The sequence below is a fragment of the Pipistrellus kuhlii genome, unplaced genomic scaffold (genome assembly GCF_014108245.1).
Source record: "Pipistrellus kuhlii isolate mPipKuh1 unplaced genomic scaffold, mPipKuh1.p scaffold_m20_p_35, whole genome shotgun sequence".
In the NCBI taxonomy this organism is placed as follows: domain Eukaryota; kingdom Metazoa; phylum Chordata; class Mammalia; order Chiroptera; family Vespertilionidae; genus Pipistrellus; species Pipistrellus kuhlii.
In genome coordinates this window covers 566,598-592,717 of record NW_023425535.1, presented here as the reverse complement: position 1 = coordinate 592,717, position 26,120 = coordinate 566,598, and the positions used below count along the sequence as shown (strand labels likewise).

Genomic DNA, 26,120 nt, shown 5'->3' with positions numbered 1-26,120 from the left:
TCCTAGACCGCGGCCAGCGCCTCCTCTTTCAAGCGCAGTGCATGGGCCCCTGGGCTCCACACAGAGGCCATCACTGGGGACTGTGCTCAGAGACCCCCTCCTGCCATCCCCGCCTCTCTCTCCCGCCACAGCATGCTTTCCCCTCGCTCCGCTCACATTTCCCTCCGCTCGCTCGGGGAGGAGGAGGGTGACCTGGGGCTGCGGCCCTCAGCGCCCTCCTCCCCGAGCCCTCCCTCCTGCTCAGGCCCTCTGTGAGAATCTGCTCCAGCCGCCCCCAAAGCGGGGCTGGCCTCCCGGGGCGCGGGACCCCAGGTCCCCCATTCCCATGAGAGACACGTCTCTGCAATCTCCAATGCAGTTCCAATCGGAGAGCTCTCTTGGAGGAGCCTGGTTTCCGTGATCGCCTCTGAGGCATGTGTCCCCCGAGGCGCTCCAATTGCTAAGTTTTCTGAAACCTGAGGTGAAAATTAAGTGACTGAGTGAGCCTCTTACCGCTAACTCCCGCTCCTGAGGCCACGGCAGCTCAATCGGAAATGCTGGCAACGTGACATGTCCCCCCATGAATGTGATCCACAGACGGGCCTGGCGGTGTTTGTAACGTTTTGCAAGGCATTTTTTTTTATATATATATTTTTGTGCACAATTTTTTAAACATTTCTTTATAAGACAAATGTATTTCAGAATATATTTATACTCAAACAATTCCTACGTTTGAAGTGGAGCCATAGAATGTCAGTAGATACGTTTCTCTATTATCTTAAACTACTGGCAGTTTGTAAAGAGACACGTAGCAATGTGATGGAAGCTTTTTAATGTTGGCCACAGTGTATTTTTCCACTTGTACTAAGATTGTATCAAATGTGACATTATATGCACTAGCAATAAAATGCCAATTGTTTCATGGTATAAGCATCCTACTGTATGTGGGAGTTTATTGTCCGGAGGTAAACCGTTAGCTGTCAGACATGGAGTTCTTACACGTCTCCCACCTTCCTGATGCCACGCCGGCTGCGGGTCAGGTGCCGTGGGTCCCTCCTGCGAGGTTCCGGGTGAGGACCAGCAAACGGGCCTCACCCAGGAGCACCTGAGACCTGCGACTCACGTTTTTGCGTTTTTTTTTATTTGTTTTGTTTTGTTTTGTTTTGTTTTTTAACCCAATGGAAGCAGCGGTGCTAGTTTTCTGGAAAATAATATTTGACTCACTAATTCCTCTTCCCCCTCCTTCTCCTCGGTTCTCCTAACATCCCCACGTAATCTCTAGAGACTCAACCCTTATAATATCCAGCTCTCACATTTTCCCATGTAAAATGCCCATCCTTCCAGCCCATGGTTAATACCAAGCTTTCCCAGAAACAGGTGGCCGTATCCCATAAATCATTAAATACCATTCAGCTTGAATCATTTTAATGTGACAGCCATGAGCCAGTTGCTCTAATAAGATTCCGCTAACCAGCTCTCTCCCTCATCCTTCTGACCAATCTTAGCCATGCCCTGGGGTCTCCACAGGCGTCCGGGAAGGAGAAGGTGGACCATGCCACCTTCTCCCCTCCCAGGGGGCCTGCTGAGCCCCAGCTCCCGCCTCTGGTGTGCAATGCAGAGGTTTTTAAGTTAAACGGAGAGCTCAGCTCTGCACAGGGAAGGAAGGAGGCCTGGGGAAGCAGGTGCAGGGAGACAGAAGATGCAGCCCAGCCTGGCTCTGGTTAGTCTTCACACCCTGTTAGGTGTGAACTCCTTCCACACTGCCAGCCGCAGGCAACAGGCAACTGCGAGGAAAGCCAGGGCCACGCTGGCAATCTGGCGATGGCTGTACTGAGTTCGCAGGTGTGGGGGAGCCTCGCAGTTTTGTGAATCACGGCAAATGCCCACTTTACTTCCCTGAGGTGGACAGGGCTGCCCAGGGGCCTCCAGGCCTGAGGACTGAGCGGCACCAGTCCAGGGGCCAGTGTGAAGTGCTGTGCAGAGTGAGGCAGACTCTTGTTTATTTCCACGTCATTAATGGTTCTACTAATTTTATCGAAGGGGGCGCAGAGAAGAAAAAGTGGGGAAAAAAGAAAAGATAGGAAAAAAGAAGCGACAGAAGAAGAGAAAGGCTGCTCAGAGGAGGAAACACTAGTCTCTGCACCGGAGCCGGACTGCAGTGCGCGCTGTGCCTCCCTCCCGGCGCTTTGTAAATGGCTCTCCCCCCTCCGAGCAGACCCTGCCCCCCAGGCTCGCACTCCGAGGGGAGCCGTGCTCCACCGCCGCTGCTGTGGCCACGCTGGCCCTGCCTTTTGTGCTTACTGAGACCGCTCTGGTCTGCTAAATTTTGAAGACAGTAGTCGTGCAGAGACTGAGGTCGGGGTCCGGGGCTTGGGGACCGTGCTCAGGACTCTCTCTAGAGTGGCCTGGGTCTCCATCATCCTCCGGCTTCCTGAGCCTCCCTCCTGCCCTTCACTCCCTCCCTTAGAAGGCCCTGAGCACTCCAGGCTCAGCACACCTACAGGCTGCTCCAGTGCGCCTGCTGGCCACCATCCATCGCAGTCTGCTCACCCGCGCAGGCCTGGCCTGTGCCCTCTCCTTGCTGCCAGAGGTGCTGCCCAGCCAGGCTTTCTCGGGGCAGAGCCGGCCTGGCCCTTCCATTCGAGGTGATAGCGGACTCTTTTGCCCGTGTCCCTGGCCTGGCCCTCACCCCTGCCCCCGGGTGGATGTCCCCAGCCCCTCCCCAGCCGGGCGGTGTGAGGCCGCCCCTCCAGGCTCAGGGGGTCTCTGTATGAGGTGCTTCTCGGTGCGCCGGGTATTTATTTGTAGATTCCTTCCTCACACGGGTCCGGCGGCGCGGGGGCAGCTCTGGGGCTCCCAGCTGCGCTCCCCCTCCTCCGGTCTGGAAGAGTCTCCCTGACCTGCGGTTAGGTTGCAGGACACAGCTGCCTCAGTCCTCACTCCTGGGAAATATTTGCTTAAAGAGACAAGGTTTAAATTCTAGAACTTCGCTCCCTGCCCTCCCTACAGAATTATGTCTGAGATTTCTTGCCAAGCCTCTCTAACTTGGACTGGGAGGGGGAGGGTGTTCAGGGGGAGATGTCAGTACTGCTTTGACAAAGGATGCCTTTCCTATGTATGCTTCTCCCACTCCCAGAACACACCCCGCCCCCACACCCCAGCCCCGTCACAGTGTACCATGGATCCAGACAGACGCAGGGGAGGGAGGGCATAGCCCATGGACCTCGGGAGAAGAGCGGCTGTGTGTCAGCCTCCCCTGGTCCCAGGCTGCACCCCCTGCTGCTCAAAGGTGCCCCTGGTGGTCACAGTTTCCTTTTGCCACTGGAGGGGTTTCATTGCCATCCCTTTTAGCTGGCGAAGGCTCCCAGCCCCTCCCCTATGGCCAGCACTGGGGCGGTGGCCTGTGCCTGGATGTGCGAGGGCTGATCCTGCAACATCCACTCCCCTCCTGCCTCTGGAGGCATCTGGATGTTCCCTGGATGGCCCAGGGCTGCGGTTTCTCCTGCAGAAGGTCAGGGGCTGGCTGGGCTCTTCCTAATTTGCACATGCGCCAGCCAGACCAAACAGCAGGCCTGTGCCTCGTGCTGTCCTGCCCTTTTTACACGGGGGAGCAGCCACCTCTGCCTGGAGGGGGCGACAGGTCCTCCGTGAGACAGGAGTAGCTGCCCTTCAGCAGCAGGTCAAGCTGTGGCCAGCCTGAGGTGACAGACCAGTGTTCAGGGGGGACGGAGGGGGCTGCGGGGACCAAGAGAGCTGGCCCCGTGTTAGGACCTGCAGGCCAGCATCGTCTGGCCATTACACGACCCCACTGGCCCTGGGCTTCACTGTGACCGACAAGCAGGCTTAGCCCGGCCCTGCGGAAGGGTCCTGGGAGGCTGGGGAAGAGCCGAAGAGCCGGGCCTCCATGCTGAGCCGGGCTGGCACTGGGCAGTGCCCACGTGTCTGCCCCAGGTGAGTGGTGCGTGAGGTCGCAGTGGGCGAAGGCAGGTGCCTGCCCTGACCTGTGGCCTCTGCACCAGCCTGGCTCTGTGCTCTCGTTCATCTGCCACCATCATGCTTCTGCCCGTCTGTCCTCTCCGCCTCCCGCCTCCCCGCCACCCTGTGCTTCGCCGTGGCCATGCTGTCTCACCGCCCTCCCCTCCCCGGGGCCTCGGAGGGAGGTCAGGAGCCCCCGCCGCGGTGAGCTCTGCGGGAACCTGCCTTAATGGTGTCTCCTCTCTTCTTGTTAACAGGAGGCCCAAGATGTGAGAGGCGCGGGCTGGGTCAGCGCCCAGGAGGCCTCCGGGGGGAGGCGGGCGAAGCCAGTGCTAGGAAGGGCCCGGGGTCTCCTGGCGTGGCCGGGCGGGGCCCAGTGTGCTCCCAGGGCTGGTTTTGCACAATTTACCTTACTCTCACCATTTGATTATGTAGCAAAATATATTCGGATTTTTTTTTTTTTTTCCATTTAGCTCAATTATCCAATGTCACTGGTGACAAATAGGAACTTAGACAGAAGCCATTATTTTATGTGCATTATTCTATCTGTACCATGGAGCCTGGTCTGACTGGGGTCCCTGAGAGCTGTATGGCTCTGAGCCGCACAGGCTGGGACCTCGGGTGGAGGGGCAGAGCCACCAGGAGGGTCAGGACCCACCTGCACAGGCAAACCCCAGTGTAGGCAGCCACCAGGGGCAGAGGCAGTCCCAGAGGGCCAGGCAGGGCTCCCGGCGGCAGCAGGAGGGAGGCCAGGGCCAGGCGGGGCCTCATCCGCGCTCTCCTCTCCATCTCATCACGCTCCTCGCATCATCCTCTCTCTCATCCATCACCATGTGCGTCTGAGACTGTCGTGACCCAGGAAGGACTCTCAAGACAAAAGCTTTGTGTAAACTGGGCATCAAGAAGCAAACCCAAGTGCGTTCTGTTACCACGTCCTGGAGACGCTGTGCGCATCCGTGTCCACTTTGCCATGTTGTCCGTCGTCCGATTCTGTTTTCTTGTTCAAAGCCGTGTCCTCTTGCTGCCTTGTCAGCTCCCCACGTGCAGAGGCCGAGGGAGGGGAGCTGCCCGGGTCCCCGGCCCCTGGCCAGGGCTGCCAGCATGTGGGTGGGGTGGCCTTGTTTTCCCCGCTGAGCACAAAGCCGTGGAGGATGCACGGAGCCAAGGGAACCCAGTGAGCCGCAGTACTGACGCCCAAGGAACGCAGGCCCTCCCCATTTCTGAAGGTGGGATAGCTCAGAGCTACAGGCATTGTTTTGAGAATCACAGAAATAACAAGACAAGATTCTTATCTTGGCTTTGAAATCACAGTCCATAAAACACTTCATCCTGGGTATTTTTTTCCTGATTAAAGCTGACCTCAGCACTTCTCCATGGGCAGCCCCTCGTGCCTTCCCTGCCCGCGGGCCCGGGCTCCATCCGGGAGCCCGCCCCGGCCTCGCCCTTGGACGGGACGTGCGGGAAGTTGGCTAAGAGCCCTCTGTTTGACATGTTTCCCTGTACTGAGGGCCTTTTGTGGAGTTAACCTTAAACAATTGAAAGGTTCACTTTTTAAGAAGGGAGGCACTGAGGGGGGTTCGCTTGTTTTGTTTTTTAGTTGGCCTCACTAATATGTTTCCCCTTTGACTGAGGATCCAGTCAAGTTTTTAAAATTCAGAAAGTAGGAAAAAAGAAGGGGTTGTATCGATTGACAGGCCACTGCGAACGGCAGGCAGAAAGGACATGACAGGGCGATGACTTTGAACTGTAGGTGTTTGTAGATGTAATGACCTTTGGGTAGCAGTAGGTGTTAGGCATGTCCATAGGTATTTCTTAAAGGTGACTCTTCATGATGCAAAGCCATTCCACCAAGCAAACAAGTACTCACATCCCCCAAGCGGCTGCCTTCTATGGGAACAGAGTGTGGGGCCTTTATTAGTTACAAAGGGACTGGTTTCTGAACCCTCTTTTAAAATTAACCTGTCACCACAGGGCTCCTGAATTATACATGAAATTATTGAATTTTCAGCAGGAGGCTCATTTTCTAGGTACCTACAAATAGTTCCCGGATTTTTAAAAATCTTGTGGAAAATTTGGAAGCATCTTCCCCTGGAATCCCTGAGCCAGAGCCACTAAACCCAGACATCGGGGGAAATATGCCACTAAATCTCAACTATTGTTAAATATAGTCATTTCTGTGTCTCCTGACAGGAGAGGAAATAGGTGAGAGTAGGAACTGCAGGGAAAATTGCTTGTGTAACCATTTCTGTACCTGCCATCTGCTCCTGAAAGGAGACTCCCAGCTGAAGCACAGATGGTTCAAACAGTCCCTTTGCAAAGGAAAGGCTCGCCCTCTGGCTTCCAAAACTCAAGTCAACTGCATCAGGCAATCAGGGTCACCCAGCTGCTCCTCCCGGCCCAGGCTGCTGCTCCCTGACCTTCCCTTGGGCTCAGCATGACCTCCAGGCAGCCCTTCCCTCCAGCCTCTGCATCCGGTGGCCCGAGCTCCGGGGACTGGGGCTCCCCTGTGTGCTGTGTGCTGGAACCTGAATCTGTGCCGTGCGTTGTTTGTACTGTTCTCTGTCCTGCTCTGGCCAGGTGCTGAGACCCCAGCGAGGGAGGAGGCCCGGAAGGGCCCTCTGCCTGTGTGAGCAGGGGGCCTGTGTAGCAAGGGCTGCTGGGCCCCTGTGAGTGCAGAGGGGGTTCCATCGCACCTTCCTTTTCTGAATCCTGCCTGGTGCGGCCAAAGGGCTCCCTCACCGGGACTTCATCGCCCTTCTCAGGAATGTGCCCTTCCGCAGCTGGATGAGAATTGTGGAGTCCTGGCCCCTCTGCACATCTTCTCTGGCCCTCTTCTGAGGGAACCCGCCCCCGGAACCACCCATGTCCTCTCAGCAGACCCCTGACATTGCCGATTGAAAAACCCCACAGGGAAGCCCTTCGTCCCCAACCTCGCTGGACTCTCAGCCCCTGGGCAGGGATGGGTTCAGTGTCCAATGTGGTAAATACTGTATCTTGTTTTGTTGAAATTGCATGTCCCAGATAATGTGAAAATGGTCCAGGAGAAGGCAGCTTCCTGTATGCAGTGTGCTTTCCTAATAAGTAACAATTCCTTCTGAGAAACAATGTCTACTTTGATATCCATGAAAAGATGTACTGTATATGCACTTATAATTGTTCTAATAAAGACACGTACTCAAAAGCAGCAGCCCCACCGGCTTGAGAATTAGTGTTAGCGTTTGGAGTGTTCCGGACTTGCTTTTTCTCCCTCAGGCCCCAGGGTGTGTAATTCTAGCCGCTGTGGTGAGTGGAAAACAGGCCATTGTAATGCTAAGCATGAGCCTGAGCTCTGGGGGCTCACCTGCCCTCCTAGTCCACTGACCCTGAGCTGGGAAAGCTGCACCCTTTCCCCGTGTCCTTGGCTTTGCTGGAAGTCCTTCTTAAGGACAAGACGGCCCTCTGCTCCAGGAGGGATGGCGTTGGGCGGGGGCCCAGGTGTCTGCTGACGACTGTGGGAAGGAGACCTCCACCCTGGACTTGTCAGGCTTTGGTGGAGACAGACAGAGGCCCGTTCCTGAGGGCCCCACCCCAGAGTCTCTCTGCCCCACACAGGGGCCTCTGAAAGCCAGGCCCTGATGCTCTCCAGTGCTACCCAGCACCGCCCCGAACCCTGCGCAGGCTGAGCCTGACCGGCTGGGCTCTGTCCTCATGGAGGTCAGTCCTTCCTCCCTTCCTACCGCATTCTCTCTGGCCCACATCAGCCATGCCGAAAGGGGAGGCCCACACACACACCACCGATGTCTGAGCCCACGTCCTTCTGTCCTCCAGACTCTTGTCCCAGGCCCAACGGGACGGCAGCACCACTGAGCCCAGATCCACCCTCCTACGTACAGGGTGACCACAGCCAGATGGACTGACTGGAGGACTAGAGGAGGGGGAGAGGAGGCCACAGTGAGCTGCATCCTGGTCCTGAGACAAGCATGGCTGTGAAGGCCAGTAGGCCAGTGCTGGAGTCCTGCTCTCTGCTCACCTGGGATTTGAGACACACCCCTTGCCTTTCCAGCTACGGCCTAAGCTTAGTAGCACCAGGAGACATGGGGTTAGGCTAGACAGTGTGTATGGCAGCCATCCCCCCTCTCTCAGCCTGCTGTCCCCCAGGGTTCACCACGCTGAAGTCAGCCCACACCTGCCTCTACTTCCTCTGCAGCAAAGCTCAGACACCAACCAGCTATGAGCGATTCAACGTGAGCTTCTCACGCTCAGCGGACAGGTGGGGAGAAGTCTCTTGGTTGGGGTTTGTAGGTTCCTGAGAGCCTGTACCGTGCTGATCCACACACTCCACCCCTGTTCTAACTCTAGGAATGAGCAATCTCTGGGCTAACTTCTCAGAATGATGCTGACTCTTCACAATGACACAGCATGCTATATAATAAAGAGCCAATATGCTAATCAGACTGAACAACAGAACCACCTTCTGGAAGGTTGTGTCCGGACGACCTTCCAAAGCTGCGAGGGCAGAGCCTCTTGCATGAATTTCTTGCATCGGGCCTCTAGTTGAAAATAAAGTCCCTGGTCTTTCACGCCTGCATGACTGTTGGCTCTTATTAATCAGCTGATAGCTGCCATGCCAGGCCTGTTCTAGGGGCTGTGGAGACTGTAGTGGGCAGACAGCTTCCTCCCTGACTTCATGGGCCTTGCAGTCAGAGGGCCGGACCTACAGCTCAGGGGGCATTTTCTTAAAGCTGCTAAGGGGAGGCTGATGGCTGAGAGGCTAGGATGCCATCAAGCCCTGCTGAAGCTGAACCCTGAGAGAAGGTGCTTTTTGGGGTAACCTGACCGCCTGGGGACGGCCCGTGAGAGTCCATGTGAGGCCGAGCTCTGAGTGAGAACCCGGAGTTTCTTGGAGCCCAGTTTTCTGTCCAGGAGCACAGAGCTGGGGTTCAGATCGCTTCGGGGCCCGAGGCTTCTCTGCTTGCAGCTTGGACCTTGGATAGGGAGGCGTAGGGGATGGAGACAGAGGAGCAGACGGAGCCACAACTGGATGAAATGGGTTAGGAGAGAGAAGTGGACTGACTGGAGGACTAGAGGAGGGGAGAGGAGGCCACAGTGAGCTGCATCCTGGTCCTGAGACAAGTGTGGCCGTGAAGGCTAGTAGGCCAGAGGGAGGTGCGATGGGGTTGCCCAGAGGGGAAAGAAGTGGCTGGGAAGGTCATTGAGTGGTCCAGCTGTATGCCCTTCTCTTGGGGTCTGTATACTCTAAACAATTCCTGCTTAAAAGCTAAAATGAGGATTGCTGCTCATCGCACCCACATAACCACACAAGGGGCAAGTAGGTGGGCAGAGTGGACAAGGCGGTGGGGCAGAAGGAGGCTGTGGGCTGGTGCACACAGACTTCTTACCCCTTTCCCTGCCCAGCCTCCCCAAGGGTCTTTTTGCCTGTTCTCTTGGTTTCCATTGAACTCCAAGGAAAGACCATTCAGAGACATGCCTGCTGCCCTGATAGGATTGATAAATGATCAGAGGCATCCCCTAGACCAGTGGTCGGCAAACCACGGCTCGCGAGCCACATGCAACTCTTTGGCCCCTTGAGTGTGGCTCTTCCACAAAATACCACTGCCTGGGCGAGTTTATTTTGAAGAAATGGCATTAGAAGAAGTTTAAGTTTAAAAATTTGGCTCTCAAAAGAAATTTCAATTGTTGTAATGTTTATATTTGGCTCTGTTGACTAATGAGTTTGCCAACCACTGCCCTAGATCCTCCCCAAGATACACAGATTCAGTTCCCTTGAAGGGAGCCTACAGCACCAACCCAAGTTGCCCAACATCAGGTGTGAGATGGCTCAGCCATGGTCAGCCTGTGGGGTGCTCCCACCCAGCTCCTGGTGTGTGGAGGGGTCACGGGGTCTGCCCCATGGGCGGTGCATCCCATGAGGAAAACAAATCTGACAAGCAGTTGTAGGTACGTCCATCCCTGGGGCGCCCCCTGCCAGGCTGTAAGGGCAGCTCTGTCCTCTTGGGGACAGGAGCTTTGTTCCCCGTGCCCTGAAGAGTGCTTGTCTTGGTGAGGGTTTAGGCAGCACTTGAGGAGCAAGCTGGTTCCCCAGGCTGAGAGGCATCCTGCCGATGCTGGAGCTGTTCTCAGGTTTCACGGAGGTCGCTTCAGCAGTTAACATCTCCTTCAGAGCAAATATCTGCATCTAAACTCTTGGCCCATGAAACTAAACAGAAACAAAGCAGAGGGAAGCCCCTAAATGAAACCTCTGATACTCCTGGCCCTTCTGTTTCTCTTGTGAACAGAGCGGGGGAGAGGAGTGGCGAGAGGTGCTTATGGACTGGGAAGCTCAATGGGAGGAGCCCTGGATTGTAGCGAAAGTGAGTATCTGCTCATTTCTGGGTGATCCATTACTGTTAAATCTAGCTCAGTCATTCTACTCGGCACCTCTACAGCTGACAGGAGCTCAGGAAAAGTGCATCTCTGATGTCTGGTCTCTGAATTCATGACACTCACTGGAAGTGCATCCTCAGTGCTGCCGGGATCTGATCACATAGCCCTGTCCCATTTGCTCCTCTTTTAGGTGCTCATTGCACACTTTCTTCTCTCTCTCTCCCTCTCTCAGAGCCACAGCTGTTTATTTAGAGAGAGAGGGAGAGGGAAAGAGGGAGAAACATCAATATGAGAACAAAACATTGGTCAGCTGCCTCCTGCACGCTCCCCACCAGAGATCAAGCCCCAACCTAGGCATATACCCTAACCAGGAATCGAACCAGCAACTCCCAGTGCATGGCATGATGCCCAACCTGGTCTGCTTTCTTTGTCAGAATAAAAGGGAGTCAGAAGGATGGGGTTTCCATGGACTTCACCTCTCATCCACTGTCTGCTCAATCTGTATCCGCCGTCTCTGCCGTCACCACATGAGCGCCGTGGTCCTGGCCACCTGCACTGGGAAGTGCAGCCCAAGACGCCTCACCTTCCCAAGGACATCGCTCCTGATCCCCCTCTCTCATCACCAGAATTATTATTTATTTTTTTACTTTCTATATCAACACACTAACATACATATCTCCCACCAAAAGTAAAACAAAGTAAAATAAAAAATCCTAGTCTCTATCCTTCCACTCCAAGTTCCCCTACAGCTTCTGCAGCATTTCTCTGCTTCACACAAAGGTTCTCAAAAGAATCGCCCACACTGACCCCTGCTCTCTCTCTCTCTCTCTTATTCTTGAACCCACCTCCAGCAGAATTTGACCCTACCTCTCACTCCACTAGAACTGCTCATTGCCAAGGCCATCACTAAGCTCTGTGAGGAAATCCAATAGTCAGTTGTCCGTTCCCAGCTTACTCAGTCTCTCAGCATCTTTTGAATCATTGGTCACCATCCTTGAAACACATTTTCTTGTTGGCTCTCAGCACTGCTCCTAACTGTTCCTTTGGCTTCATACAATCTTTTTCTGTTTGTTTGTTTTTCCCACTCACCCTCCAGACATCTAAACAAAAGAGGGCACCAGGCTCAGTCCTCAGACATTCTCCTCTAGCTCAAGGTGGACTCGCTCACCCCCTTGGCCTTGAACACCATGTAAAGACTAAGGAATCCAGAGTGATCTCTCATTTAGACTCCAGGCTGCTACACGCAGCTCCTCCTCTGAAATGTATCAGATGCAAAATAAATGTCTCACTTTCCCCAAACTGCTCATCCCTGTTTCTGCAAATGACAATCCCATTCCCTCAAGTTGCTCAAGTTGAAACTGTATAGTCATCTTTATTTTACGCCCTCACAGCTCTGAGCTATCTGTTAGAAAACGCAATTAGTCATCTTAAAAATGTATCCAGAACCCAGTCGCATCTCACTACTACCATCTTGGTCCAAGCCACGGCTGTTTTCCACTTGAATCCCTGAGTGGCCCGTTGTCATGTCCTTGGATATCCTCTCCACAGCAACAAAAGTATCACCCCTACTCAGACCTTCCAGGGGCCAACAAGGTACACTCCCAGGCCCCTGTCACCTATCTGACTTCACCCCTTCTCTGTGCCAGCCGCACTGGCCTCCTCTCTCTTCAGCAGGCCAGGCCCACCCATGCCAGAGGTCTTTTGCGCTGGGTGGACTCTGCCTAGAAACCATGGTTTACCCCCTCCCTTTCGTTAGTCTATACTCACCATCACCTTCTTAGAAAAGTCTTTGTAGACTTCCCCGTCCTGTACAGCAGCCCCCGTGCTGAGATGCCCTAACTACCCCGTTCTGCTGCTCTCCTCCCTGGCACACCTGCCATGTCTACTTGCTTGCTAACTGCTTCCCCACAAAGAGGATTGATAGCAAATGCTGGAAGAAAGGGGCTTAGTCTGTTTTGCTCACTGGTTTCTCTTTGTGGATGGCACATGGAAGGCACTAAAGAAATATTTTTTAATCATTTCCCAATAAATTCATAGGATGTTAACACATTGGAACCCTTCTTTGCTCATCTCTAAAATAAAAATAGCTAGGTTCACCTCACAAGGCTGTACAGTTATTGCCATACTCAAGGTCACACTTGGCAAGTCATTACTTGAACCCAAATTCATCTTACCCCAATGTTCATATGTCAGGGGTCACACACACTGCCCCTTTTCTAGAATCCTCTAGGAGTCTCCAGAACACGACAAAGGATAATGGTTCTTTTCATGTGATCCAAGATTAAAAACTCACTCGTCCCACATCATGCTCAGTGGTGAAAGACTGACAGCTTTTCCTCTAAAATCAGGAAAGACCAAGGAGCCTACTCATACTACTCGTATTCAACATGGTATTAGAAGTCTCAGCTACGGCAGTTAGGCAAGCAGAAGAAATAAAACTATCAGGATTGGAAAGGAAGAAATAAGATTGTTTTCTATTTGCAAATGTCACGATTTTATATATAGAAAATCCTGAGACTCCATCCAAAAAATTGTTAGTTTTAACCAATTAATTCATTTATTGGCTTACTCAGTAAAGTTGCAGGATACGAAATCAGGAATGTTTTTATATACTAATAAAGAATTTTCTAATAAAGACATTTGTCCCATTTATAATAAAACAGAATGAATAAATCAAACCAGGAATAAATTTAACTGAGGAGGTAAAAGATCTCTATTCTGAAGCCTATGATATTGTTGAAGACACAAATAAATAGAAAGCTACCTCATGTTCGTGGACTGCAAGAATGGATACTGTTAAAATGTCAATGCCGCCAAGAGCTTTTTATATAGTCAATGCAATCCCTACCAAGATTTCAATATTTTTTTTACAGAAGTAGACAAAACTCTCCTAAATTTATAAGAAATCATAAAAGATCCCAAATAGCCAAATAAATCCTCAGAAAAAAGAACAAAGCAGGAGACATCAAACTTTTGATTTCAACCTATTCTATAAAGCTGCAGTCATCACATCAGTATGCCACCGACATGAAAACAGACAAGTAGATTAATGAAATGAAATTAAAGGCCCAGAAATAAACCCAAGCAAATATAGCCAACTAATATTTGACAAGGAGGCCAAGAATATTCAATGGTGAAAAGATAGCCTTTTCAATAAATGATGCCAGGATAACTGGATATTCACATGTAAGAAAATGAAACTGGACCCATCACTTACACCATTCATAAAAATTAATTCAAAATGGATTAAGTACTTAAAGTTATGACTTAAAATCATGACATTCTTAGAAAAAAACATAAGACTAAAGCTCCCTGATATGGATCTTGGTAATGCTTTTTTGGAACCTTTCTTTGGTCATCTCTAAAATAAAGATACCATTACGCACCTCACAAGGTTGAGCATTTATTGGCATACTCAAGGCCACACCGACACCTAAAGCACAAACAACAAAACAAAACCAGAGGGCCTATATAAAACTAAAAAGCTTCTGCACAGCAAAAGAAATCAACAAAGTGAAAAGACAACTTATGGAATGAGAAAACATATTTGCAAACCATATATCCAAAATATATAAAGAACTTACACAACTCAGTAGCAAAATAAATAGATAAAAATAACCCAATTAAAAAATAGACAACCTAAGTAGACATTTCTCAGAAGAAGAAGAAGAAGAAGAAGAAGAAGAAGAAGAAGAAGAAGAAGAATATACAAAAGGCCAACAGGTTCACGAAAGGATACTCAACATCAACTATCATTAGGAAAATGCTAATTAAAATCACAAGATATTATTATCACATCTTTTAGAATGGCTATCATCAAAAAGACAAGCCATAACAAGTGCTGGTGAGGAAAGGGAACCCTCATGCACTGTTGGCGCGGCCACTACAGAACACTATTTAGAGGTTCCTAAAACTTAAATATGGAACTACCACATGAGGCAGCAATTCCACTTCTGGGAATATGTTCAAAGGAAAACACTAACTTGAAAATCATCTGCACCTCATTTCACAGCAGCATTGTTTACAATAGCCAAGACAAGGAAACAACATGAACACCCATGAATGAGTGGGTGAATAAAGAAATTGCGATAGCTATCAGTATAATGGAATGTTATTGAGCTATAATTGGTTAAAAAACAACAACACACAAATTAATAGAAAACAAGATCAGAATCAGGGTCACCAGAAGCAGAAGTTGGGGGAAGGGGAGATTGGAGGAAGGTGGTCAAAAGGCCCAAACTCCAGTAGAAGATAAATAAGTCCTAGCGATGTAGGGACATGACTGTGGCTACCGCTGCAGGATGACACAGAGAAAAGTTGTTAGGAGTGTAATCCTATGAGTCACAAGAACTTTATCTTTTCCTCTTTTCTTTTTTAATATATATTTTTACTGGGTTCATAGAGGAAGAGAGAGACAGAATCATCAACGATGAAAGAGAATCCTTGATCGACTGCCTTCTGCATGCCCCCAACTGGGGATTGAGCCTGCAACCCAGGCATGTGCCCTTGACAGGAATCAAACCTGGGACCCTTCAGTTCACAGGTTGACACTCTATCCACTGACCCAAACCAGCTAGGGCTTCTTTTCTTTTTTCCTTCTTTTCTCTTTATTGTGTCTATATGAGAGGATGATGTTAGCTGAACCTATGATGGTAGTAATTTCATTATATATATACACATATATAAATCAAATCATCATGCTTTATGTCTAAAACTTACACGGTGATATATATCAAGTATTTCTCAATAAATGGTGGGGTGAGGTTGCGAGGAGATCATCCAAGTTCTCCTCCCTGTAAGGACCTGCACGTCCTTCAGGGTGGTCAGTGCTGGGCTGGGGTGGAGGGGGGACAGCCACAGCCAGTGCAGCTGCCCAGGTGAGAGCTCTGCTGTCCTCTCAGGCCTCTGGGGCAGGGGACACAGCCTGGACCCTAGAGGAGCAGAAAGCCAGCCAGGGACGCTGCCAAGTATAACAGAGCGGTTAACGGGACCCGCTCCTGGAACCAAGGCTGTGCCTTCCACAAATGACTCACGGGAAGTGACAGAGCAGGGACTGCAGCTCAGGCTTGCTCCACACAGGGTCCCGCCTGGCTCCCCACACTTTTCTCAGGGTCCTGCCCAGATGAAGGCCTCGGTCCATCAGCTGCTGCAGACCACCAGCCCCGGGCGGGATGGCCAACCCCCTGGGAAGTGAGGGGAAGGGCATTTCAGGAAGGCCTGTCGCAAGCTGGCTGTGCCCCTCTCTGCAGGGCCGCCGGGAGGCTGCTGAGGAAAAGCAGTGATCCCTCCTGGTCAACCAGAAGGCCCAGGTGCAGCCCAGCGCCACTGGTCCTGGCCTCCTCACAGACATTTTCCTGAACGTGGGACCATCAGCCCAGGTCACATGGGCTTGCTGGCCATGAGGAAGCAACTGTTCTGGACACTCCTCAGGTGGGGAGGCAGCCCTCCTGCCACTCCGCAGGTCCCAGGCCTGGGCGCCAGGAGTGAGGCTGCCCTGGACACCGTCCTGCAGTTCTTCCTCCAGGAGCACCTGCCAGGGGCCCGCGGGCTGGTGTGGCTCAGGCAGGGGAACAAGAGGCTCCTGCATTCCCTGTGTCTTCCTTAGCCAGTGGACAGAGCTCCCAGGAGGGAAACAAACACCTTGGCCAGGCACTCTGCATCCAGGGGTGTCTCCAGCACAGCCTGGGACTGCCAGGCCTACCAAAGGCCCCAGCATGGTTGCCTCATTCTGCCAGAGCCCAGCCCTCTCCTGGGTGACAGAACAGAGAGTGGACCCAAGGTGCTGTGGGGCCTCCTAGCCTCCGAGCCAGGAGGTCTGAGGGCTGGAGCTGACCCTGGGCTGCTTGACTCCAGTGACTCTTAGCAAAGCGGTGGCCCAGGCAGGAGTGGGCTAAGCTCCGAGTGTGCCCCGTATGGCCAGGGTATTTCTGGAGTTTAGGTGAGAGTCCATCTGGAGAAAACGGTGGGCAAACTCAGGCTGTGAAATCACATAGCCTGTCAGAGGCAGCAACTTTAAAGAATGAAGTAGAAGTCGGGTAGAAAAGAGAAAAAAGGGTAGAGAATAGTATGGAAAACGTGCATATGTCACACCTACTAAGAGGAATAACAATTTTCATGTGTGTGTGTATTCAATGTTAAGTGCAAGGTTTACTGTCTCTCGCGGTGGAAACAGCGAGCTGTGTGGTGTAACACCGGGATGACTGTGACCCCTCCCTGAGCAGGGAGGAAGTTGGAGTACAACACCAGACATCCGGGAGTTTAAGTAACGCTCTAATCAGGATACATTTACACCCACTACACTCCTCTGATGGCTGTTTGTCCATTCTTAAAGCGCTACAGGCCTTCAGATTCACCGATGAGATTTCAGAACGAAAACCCCGTGGCTCCCATTGCTCCCCTGTTTGGCCTCCCGCCCGGAGCTCTGATGTGAGTGTATTGAGCTCAGTCCCTCAGAGGAGAGCCTCTGACAACCTGCGTTAGAAAGACGCCCCTGACCGGGCGCAGGCGGGGACCAGCGGCTGGAAAGGCAGGGAGCACCCAGGCCGCGCAGCTGCGGCTGTGGAATGCACCAGGGCTGCCCCTGAGGCTCATCTGTGCGCTCTCTGGAAAAGCCTGTGGTTTTCCAGAAAAATAAAACAGAGCTCACTCTCAAGATGCTTTCTGTGTAGCTGCCAGGCCTGTGCTCCCCGCTGGCAGCAGGCCAGGGTCAGGCCCCACCACCGTGCTTCTTCAGGGGCCCTGCTGACCCCAACGCGCCTGGTCCTCCTGGCCTGGGTGCTGGGTGTGCACCCAGGAAGGTGCAAAGGGCAAGGGCTTGGGGTCAGAGGTCCCAGAAAGCGGAGGACTTGAACCCCAAGATTCCCTTCTTAGGGCCTCGGCCCCTGGGCAAGCAGGCATATCAGATACCTTGTCAAAGTCCTTAAAGAACTCAGCAACCACACATCCCGAGGAGCAGGACAGTCCCAGTGTCAGCCTGTGTTCCCAGGAAAATGACCACGAGGCCCTTTCTCTCTCTGAATGCCCCAGTTGGAATGATAAATTCAATGGCCACCTGATCAAAAAATAAGTGGATTTCTGAGGTATGCAGAGCATAGTTAAAATGCCAAAACTGGTTTGGCTCAGTGGATAGAGTGTCGGCCTGCGGACTGAAAGGTCCCAGGTTCGATTCCGACCAAGGGCATGTTCCTTGGTTGCAGGCACATCCCCAGTAGGAGGTGTGCAGGAGGCAGCTGATCAATGTTTCTCTCTCATTGATGTTTCCTAAATCTCTATCCCTCTCCCTTCCTCTCGGTAAAAATAAATCAATATAATATATATATTTTTAATTTTTTTTAAAAAAATGGCAAAGGATTCTGCCTTTTCCCACCCTTTTCCTGCTCTGCCCCCTCCTCTCCCTCTAGGACATCCTGAGCCTCCACCTCAGGTCCACGTCCCCCTTCTTCCCTGGCCCCCACTGCCTGTCTCCGCCGGCACCTGGGGCCGAGTCTCCAGCCTGGCCCTGGGTTCTCCATTTTATCAGATATGAGCCCAGGAACCCAGCTCAGACAATGGAAAACCCAGAACCCCCAGTTTGTGAAGAATCCCTGGGCCTGTGCATGACCACCCTGTCACAGACCACACCTGAGACCTGGTGGGGGAGGGGGTTCTTCCGAGCCTCTTACGCCCTAGTCTCCTTGTCTGCGGTTCCTCAGCTGGAGTCAAAAAGTGGGAGATGGGGTGGCCCTGGATGGCCCCAAAGTGGGGGCAGGGCTGTGCTTGGTGCAGGTAAGAATACCATGCAAGTTCAGGGCATTCTCCCATAGCCAGGTACTGCTACACCAGCCGATGCCCTGTGCTCCCTGCAGGGAGCTGGCGTTCCTGTTGTACTGATGAGAGGACAGTCATGGTACAGCCCATTCCAAAACCATGCACGGACAAGGGGCGGCCCCTGCGTCCCTGTGTGTCACTGAGCCCCTGTGTCAGCAGGCAGTCCTCCTTCCTGTGCGGCTCGGTGGAGCCATGGGGAGCCATGCGGAGACGCAGGAGGGCCGTTGGGGAGGGCGAGGCTGTGATCACCTGGGGGAAGGACTGGAGCCTGAAGGGCACTGGACACGTGTCCATCTTCTGGGGCCTGCCCTGGACAGAGTGACAGGACTCATGCTCCAGGGTCAGGCACACAGGAGCCAAGTGGAAGTGTCCCTGCATGTGCAGACAGTGCAGACAGACACACCCGTCATGGGCAGCAGGGGCTCCGGCGGCCGGCGGGGTGAAGGAAATGCATTCTGGAGCTGACAGAAGGGAGGCTCAGACACTGCCCTGACCAGTCAGCAGGGAGGCGGGAGCCAGAGCAGAGGCTCATGGAGGAATGGGGGGAAGACAGATAAAAATGGTGCCAGCTCAGGTCCAAGCACTGGTTAGGTGCAGACTCGGGGCTGGCTGCTCTGGATACAGACCTTCATCACCCGGCACAGCAGGGAGGAAGCCAGGGGCTTCCCAGGCCATGGGGATCAGTCCTCCCGCCTCCCTCCTCGGGGTGTGGTTGGAAAGCTGATCTAGCACCAGAGAGGGCAGTGCTAAGCCGGGATCTCCAAGTGGCGGAGCCCCTCAAAACCTGCAGGTCTGCCTCTCCGTTCTCAGCGCTGCCTCCATGTCCTTCATTTGCCATCACGTTGTCTTAATGCATCTGGCCTTGTTCCCCTTGGCCCTGGGTCTGTCAGTGCGAGTCGCCAGCTCTGCCAGATTCCATCTCCTAAGTCTCCATCCTGGGCCACCACTAACTTATTGTGAGAACATCTAATTACTCGCTGAACCGAATGTTTAAACAAACGCCCGCGGTTACGTAACCGCTGCCCACTGCGCTGCCTGCCCTGCAGCTTGGGAAGGGCTGGGCCCCCTGCCCCCTGCCCCTCGCCCTAGCCCTCCTCAGAGCCACCATCCCTGTGAGGTCTGGCACAGCGCACACAATCGCAAGTCGGCTGCCAAGAACGTGGTTTGAAATTCATTTTTCTCCCTTATCTGTGAACTGAAAATCTTTCATCTGGGTTTCACCATTTTTTAATTTTGCTGATGATTCACAAACTACAGATCCCCACAGTGTTGAACATAGTGTTCTTGGGAGTTTAAATTCCCGACTTTCATCTTTCACCCCTAATTGTTCCAGTTTCAGCAAGTTCATCCCACCGCTGAGCTGCCAGGGTCCCCAGTGCAGCCAAGACAGAGTCTTCTCCGATCAGCCAGAGATGTTCTCCCCCCAAAAAACAAACAAACAAAACAAGCCATTCTCAAGTAAAATAAGACAGACAGAGTCCTCACCAGGGCTCCCCCAACCTTTAGGAGGCTCCTCTAGAGGTTGCTTAGAGGGCAATGCCCAAATGTTTATGCAGCTTAGAAATATGACTTCCCTCTCCTCTTCCCCAGGACACCGTGAGCGCTTCACACAGTCCGCCAAAATGGAACAAACTCCTGAGGCCCGGCACTGCAATGCTCCTCCCCCCTTGTTTTGTTTACATGTTCACACTGCTCAGTGTCACAGTGCACAATACAGCAAAAGGCATCTCAGCAAGTGAGGGCTTTGTGACAGGCGCCGTGACCGGAACTGATGACACTTACGAGAAACTCCATGTCGGAGACCCAGACAAACCCAAACACTGGATGAGCCGGAGGCCGCTGCCACCAGTCTTTGGGGGCGACTCCGGCCTTGACCTGCCATTGGCTGGTCATGTCCTGATGCCTCGAGAAATGAGAGGCGGTTCCCAGCCCCTTGCCCTCCCAGCTCCAGAGACAGAACACAGACTCTCCCTGACCCTGAGGGCGTGGCCAGCAGAGGTCACCTGCATCCTGCATCTGGGTGAGAAGCCATGTGCAGAGATGTGAGGAGCTCTAGAGGGAAAAACAAGCTAGGTTGAAATGGGTGGACAATAGAATTTACAAACTAATACCAAACATTCCATTTTAAACAATGTGAGGAGAGTCTTTAATGGTCTAGAATTATTTGGAATATTGGATGCTATCAATTTCTTTCCTCTTAGAAAATTAAAAGGAGATAGCAAGGACTGAGACTCTGGAGCAGAAAGACCAGCCTCACCCTGCTTCTTGCTCCCTCTCCTGCCCAAAAAAGTATGGTCACGGCAGGCGCTCAGTAAAAAGGTTCTGTGTAGATCACACCACTCCTTTATTTGAAACCCTCTAAGGACTTCCCATGGCGCCCCCCTCCGTCCCACTTCCCCTCTCCATCATCAGTCATACTGTTTGCCTTCTGCCTCCCCCAGGGTCCTCAAATGCCCTCCCCTTTGCCCAAGGCCTCTTCCTAGACCTCTGCCCGGGACTCCTCTTCCCTTTCTGCTGCACCCTCCTATCCACCAAGACGCCTCTCTGGTCACCTTCCTGCTCCTCCCACCTCCTTCAGGAGCAGTCCTCTGCGCCATCTTCGTTCCTTTGCTGTGTCTGTGGCCCGTCCTCCCACTGGCTTCGAGCCCCAAGAGCAGACAGTTTCATCCCTCCACATGCCAGCTGCTCCCGACAGGATGCCCTCTGAGCACAGCCGGCCAATCTTCAGCCTCCCCTTTTGGGAAGTCCCTCCAATCACACAGTCAAGTCCAAGTTTGACTGCCTTCTCTTTGGTCAAAGCCTGACTTACCATCCCAAGACGGAAGGCAGCAAGCCTGACACATGCTAATTACTCACAAAGCAGTGTCTGGTTTTTGCCGCTGTTGCCATATGCCCTGAGGATTTTGCCTTGGTCAAAGGATCATAATTCAAATAATAAGGAAAACTAATATTTCTCTAAGCACTTCCATGCGGTTACATTTGCAATATATGTTAATATGTTATATTTACATAAACTAACATATTGATTTTATTAAAAACAATGTTCTTGCCCTAACTGGTTTGGCTCAGTGGCTAGAGCATCAGCCTGCAGAGTGAGTTCTGGGTTTGATTCCAGTCAAGGGCACATGCTCAGGTTGTGGGCTCAATCCCCACTGTGGGGTGTGCAGGAGGCAGCCGATCAAAGACTCCCTCTCATCATTGACGTTTCTCTCTTTCCCTTCCTCTCTGAAATCAATAAAAAATATGTTTAAAAAATAAAAACAATGTTGTTTAGCAAGTTTAATACAGAACACCATAACTTCCCGGGACTACAGATGGAAGCATTAAGAAAAATGAAATGTACTATTTTAAATTATGTGGGGAAAACCCACAAAGGACTTGTTCACAAGTACCTATCCTGTTGAGCATTTTTTTCTGCGAAAGTTTAGAAAGGAGATTATTGCTCTAACTCTTTTCAATGAGCAGATAAAAGGAAAGAGAAGAAAGCAAATCTAAAAAGTGGATTTAGGGAAAGAAACGCAGAAAAGCAGAGGGGTGAAGGCCAATCCAGAGGCACGGTGCTCCTGGTGGGGCCTGGGCGGTTTCTTAGCCTGAGCTGCTCTCCAGGGTCCGATCTCCAGGCTGTCGCTGATGAAATCAGGGTCTGGGGTGGCATCCATTGGCAGCATTTTTTTGTTCTGCAGCTAATCTCACTGCGGGAAGTCACTTCTCTGGACCAATGGTTTTCAAACTTGAGAGATGATCAGAATTGTCCAAGGGCTTCTCAGGACACAGACTTCTTGGCTGCTCCCCAGGGGCTTCTGGCTGAGCAGGTCTGGGTGAGACCTGCACAGTGCCTGGCTAACAGGTGCTCAGTCCAGGACTGCAGGGCAAGAGAGAGCCTGTGCTCGGCCTCAGGCATTCGGCCTCGTTGAAGGCTTTGCATGGTATGCAGACACTGAGCTTGTGCTGTCCCAAGGACATGAGGTAAGAGAAGCCCAGAGCTCAGGAGTGGAAGTGGCAAAGCCTCTGGAGAGGGACCCTAATCCTCAGTCACCCTCCACATGCTCTCCTTCACTCTGGTATAGGGAGCTCCCTTCTCCCAGGGGGTCCAGAACATTTCTCCCAGACTTGGTTGCTGTGAAGTCCTCCCTTGAACGGAGCTCAGTTTGGTTAGCCATACCTTCTGCTCAATGGTCTCAGCAAACCTGGTGGTAAAGCTGCATTATCCACCCCGGCCAGTGTGGCTCAAAGGTTTCCGGTTCCATTTCTGGTAGGGGACCTGCCTAAGACAGCAGTATGATGCTTCACTTTCACATTGACTTTTTTTTTCTCTCTTCCCCGTTCCTTCTGGTGCTCAGAATCCCACCCTGCAGGCCTCCTGCCATCACCTCCCGGCCACTTCTCCCTTATCCCTCAGCAGGCCCTCCGGACACTGGCACTGACTGCTCCCCTGGAGCTCTGCCCCTCACATCACCATGCTGCCCTCTTCGCCCCCAACCTAAAGAAACCCCCTCTGAGGAGCATCCCCTGGCTGCACCCAGTGACCCCCGCCCCCCTCACCCTCTGCCTCTGTTCCCCTCTGACAGCCCACACCATCTTCTGTGAACGGAGGAGTCTTTCCCACCTGTGTCCCCAGCCCTTGACGAAGGCAGAGGACACAGTGAGTGTGTGGTCAGATGTGAGCACTGGATGGTGAACGATCTCCCAGGAGCCTTTCCCGGGCAGAGATGGGAATCCTGCTGAGGGGCTGCGGGCCAGGCGCCTGTGGACCTGCCGCACACAGCGGGTGATGGAGGCAGGAAACGCCGCACCTCCCTCCTGGGAAGGACAGGCCCACGGTGCCCTGGCGAAGGCAGACTGGGGGCATGCAGGGGCTGCATGCAGAAGCTGCCATTCAGGTGTGGAGAGCTGGGGGCAGGCACGGGCACTGGGGGCTCAGTGGAGCAAGAGGAGGAGGAGGCCTGGGCGTGACACCAGCTAGTGGGCTCCTGGGCTTTGGCATTCAGCAGCTATCCAGGCTGCAGCTGGCCAGGCTCAGCTGAGCCTCCTTGGAGAAGGAGTTATATAAACAGGATGTCCCCTGCCCAGTCTCTGATGTGCCTTTGATAAGTGCTAAATCCTTGTAGGTTTCTTTTCCCAAACAGTTTCGCTATTGATTTAAAGCCACAGCTCTGATGTAGGAAAACGAATTCCACACTTTTCTCCTTCCTCCTTCCTGACTGCATCACCATGTTGGGGGAAGGAGTGGAGAGGAGAGATAGAGGGAGAGAGGAATTAAGAGAGAGAGGGAATCTGAATACAGGACAGAAAAAGGGGTGAGAAAGGAAAGGAAATAACAAGGGGAAAGGGAGGGAGAGGGTGAGACACATGGAAGAGGGAAGGAAAGAGCTGAGGGATTATGTAATTTCTCTAAAGTAAACCAGCGAAATGAAGTGGAGCATTGGGAAGCTGAAGGGACCAACGTGGGACGTCTCTCGACTGGAACTCTGTGAGCTCCCTGGTTGTAAAACATGTGAAACAGAAATACTTTCCTTCAAGAAATGGGTCTCACCAGAAATCCTGTGTTCTGGCCTGTGCTCTCCTCCCCAGGGGCATGGCCAGATCTCACTCCTGGGAACCAACACCAGGTGAGGAGTCTCTGCCACACCAGGGCCACCTCAGGGCTGGTCACACTGGGATGTATACAGTCCGGCAGCCTGTTCTCCAAGCACAGAAGGCCGTGTGGAGGGCGGAGAGAAGCACCTTTGGGAGCTGAGACCACATGCTAGTGGGTAGCTGAGTGACCCTCAGTAAGTCCCTCAGCATTTTCAACCTGGATTTCTTCATCTGAAAAACAGAGAATGAGAATATCGACCTCTCAAGGTCATTGTCAAAGCTCAGAAGGAACAAGACAAGGGCAAATATCCATAAGCAGAGCATGCTGTGCCCACAGGGGATCAGACAGCAGAGTTGCCTGTAGGTGACATGCATCTGCCTTATGTGAAGCATCCATGCAAGCAGGTGGGTATGATCACATGCCTAGTGGACCCCAAAATACCTCTGTGCTTCCTGCATATGGGAAAAGTCTGACAGACTTTCTAGGTGCCCAGCCCATATCAAAGAGGAATCTCCTGGGTTTTCAAGACTAATCAGTTGAACTTCATAAATGAGGTCTTTGCTACATGCAGGGCCTGCGCTGTGTGCAGGGCTCTGAGATGAGTAGCAATAGCAGCTGATGACTAACCACTCGGTTTTCATGTCTATCTCCTTTAATCTTCCCACTATCCTGTGTGATGGATGTTTTCTCATTTTGCAGACAGAGAACCTGAGGTTCTTCCAGGTTGAGTCGAGTCCAAAAGCCATTCAGCCATTACTGGGGACTCCACTAGCATCTTATGATTGCCAAGCTTTTGCTCATAACCACCACATGAAGTTGCCTCACAATAATAATAAGATACGTCCTTGACTTTGAGGACCTTGGAGAGTGGGAAGAAAACAGATGTGAAAATGAGCAAGAAGAGTGCAATGAGTGCCATGGGAATCTGTAAGAGTTCAGTGTCTTATACAACCCTCATGCTGTGGAGCAACCTCCCAACGCGGGGCCATTTGATGCTGAGGAGGGCAGTGCGAGAAGCTGTGTTGCTTCATGATTGGACTGTAGCACAATTGAACTGTCCCACAGCCCTGCTGCTATAACAGTTGTGCTGAAGGACAATTGAGCCATTGGCAATGAAAAGGTTTTCTTCTAAACTACAGTCCAAATCGAGGGTCGCTGTTGGCATTGAATTGGCACCAATGATCATTAGTTGGCATATGCAGCCAGGTTGGATCTAGGTATGACCTGTTTTTATTTACTGGCTGGATACTTGATGTATTCTTGCAGCATAAAGACTCAAGATCTACTTCAGTTTTGGGGAAATTTCTTCTTTGTTCAAATTTTATCCCCTCTATTTTTAATTTTCTTCTCTTTCTGATAATTGGATATTAAACTTTTTGACTTGATGTTCAATAATGGTTTAAGATATTCTCTCATATTTTTTATTCTCTTTGTCATAAACATCTGTATTTAAAGATATTTTCTTGACCCTATTTTGTCAGCCTTCATCTTTCTTCCACTCTTCTATTTTAGTGATTATATTTTTAATATTTAAAAGCTATTTCTTATTATAAAAAGGTTTCTTTTTAGCATTACTTGGACTTTTTTTTATGGATATGTTCTTAAACCTTTGACTCTACTAAATGAAGATTTTTGTTCTTTTATGGTCTCTTTCCAGAATGTTCTGTTTCCTTCAGGATTTAATTTTGTACTTTTCTTGTTGCTTGTTGTTTGATTTTTATATTCCGGATGTAGGTGGCCATTGTCCCTTGCCTGTATTATGAGCTTGCTTTGGACATAATATTCCATACCAATTTGATATGGACTGAAGGTTTGTGTCTTCTCTTCCCTCCCTCCCCCCAAAAAACAACATGTGCTGAAACTCTAGCTCCCAATGTGACTATGGAGACAGGATGCCCAGAAAACAATTAAGATTAAATGAGGTCATAAGGACAGGTTTCTGACCCAACAGATTACTCACCTAAGAGAGCTCACTCTTAGGTGGCAATGTCATTGAGGACAGTGAGAAGGTGGCAGTGTGTGCCAATGTCATTGAGGACAGTGAGAAGGTGGCAGTGTGTGCCAATGTCATTGAGGACAGTGAGAAGGTGCCAGTGTGTGCCAGTGTCATTGAAGACAGTGAGAAGGTGGCAGTGTGTGCCAGTGTCATTGAAGACAGTGAGAAGGTGCCAGTGTGTGCCAATGTCATTGAAGACAGTGAGAAGGTAGCAATGTGTGCCAATGTCATTGAGGTCATGGTGAGAACATGGCAGGATGTACCAATGTCATTGAGGACACGGTGAGAAGGTGGCAGTGTGCACCATGTCATTGCGGACACAGTGAGAAGGGGCAGGATGCACCAATGTCATTGAGAACATGGTGAGAAGGTGGTGGTCTGCTACCCAAGAGAAGAGCTCTCACCAGACATGAACGAGGTCTG

General features: G+C 51.6%; 1 protein-coding gene across 3 annotated transcripts in view; it reads left to right on the top strand.

Moving 5' to 3' along the window:
- The window catches only part of CXCL12 (C-X-C motif chemokine ligand 12), a 29,522-nt gene extending 5,558 nt beyond the window's left edge, over positions 1-23,964 (top strand). Inside the window, exon 4 of one of the 3 annotated variants that reach the window (XM_036461242.2) lies at positions 23,943-23,964. In XM_036461242.2, coding sequence (XP_036317135.1) covers positions 23,943-23,949 — 7 coding nt within the window. In that variant the 3' untranslated portion in view covers positions 23,950-23,964. Of the gene's footprint in view, positions 1-2,019; positions 2,779-4,211; positions 7,139-23,942 lie in introns of those variants that run through there. The other 2 variants (XM_036461241.2, XM_036461239.2) reach the window with 2 other exon arrangements.
- Positions 23,965-26,120: the final 2,156 nt, after the last annotated feature.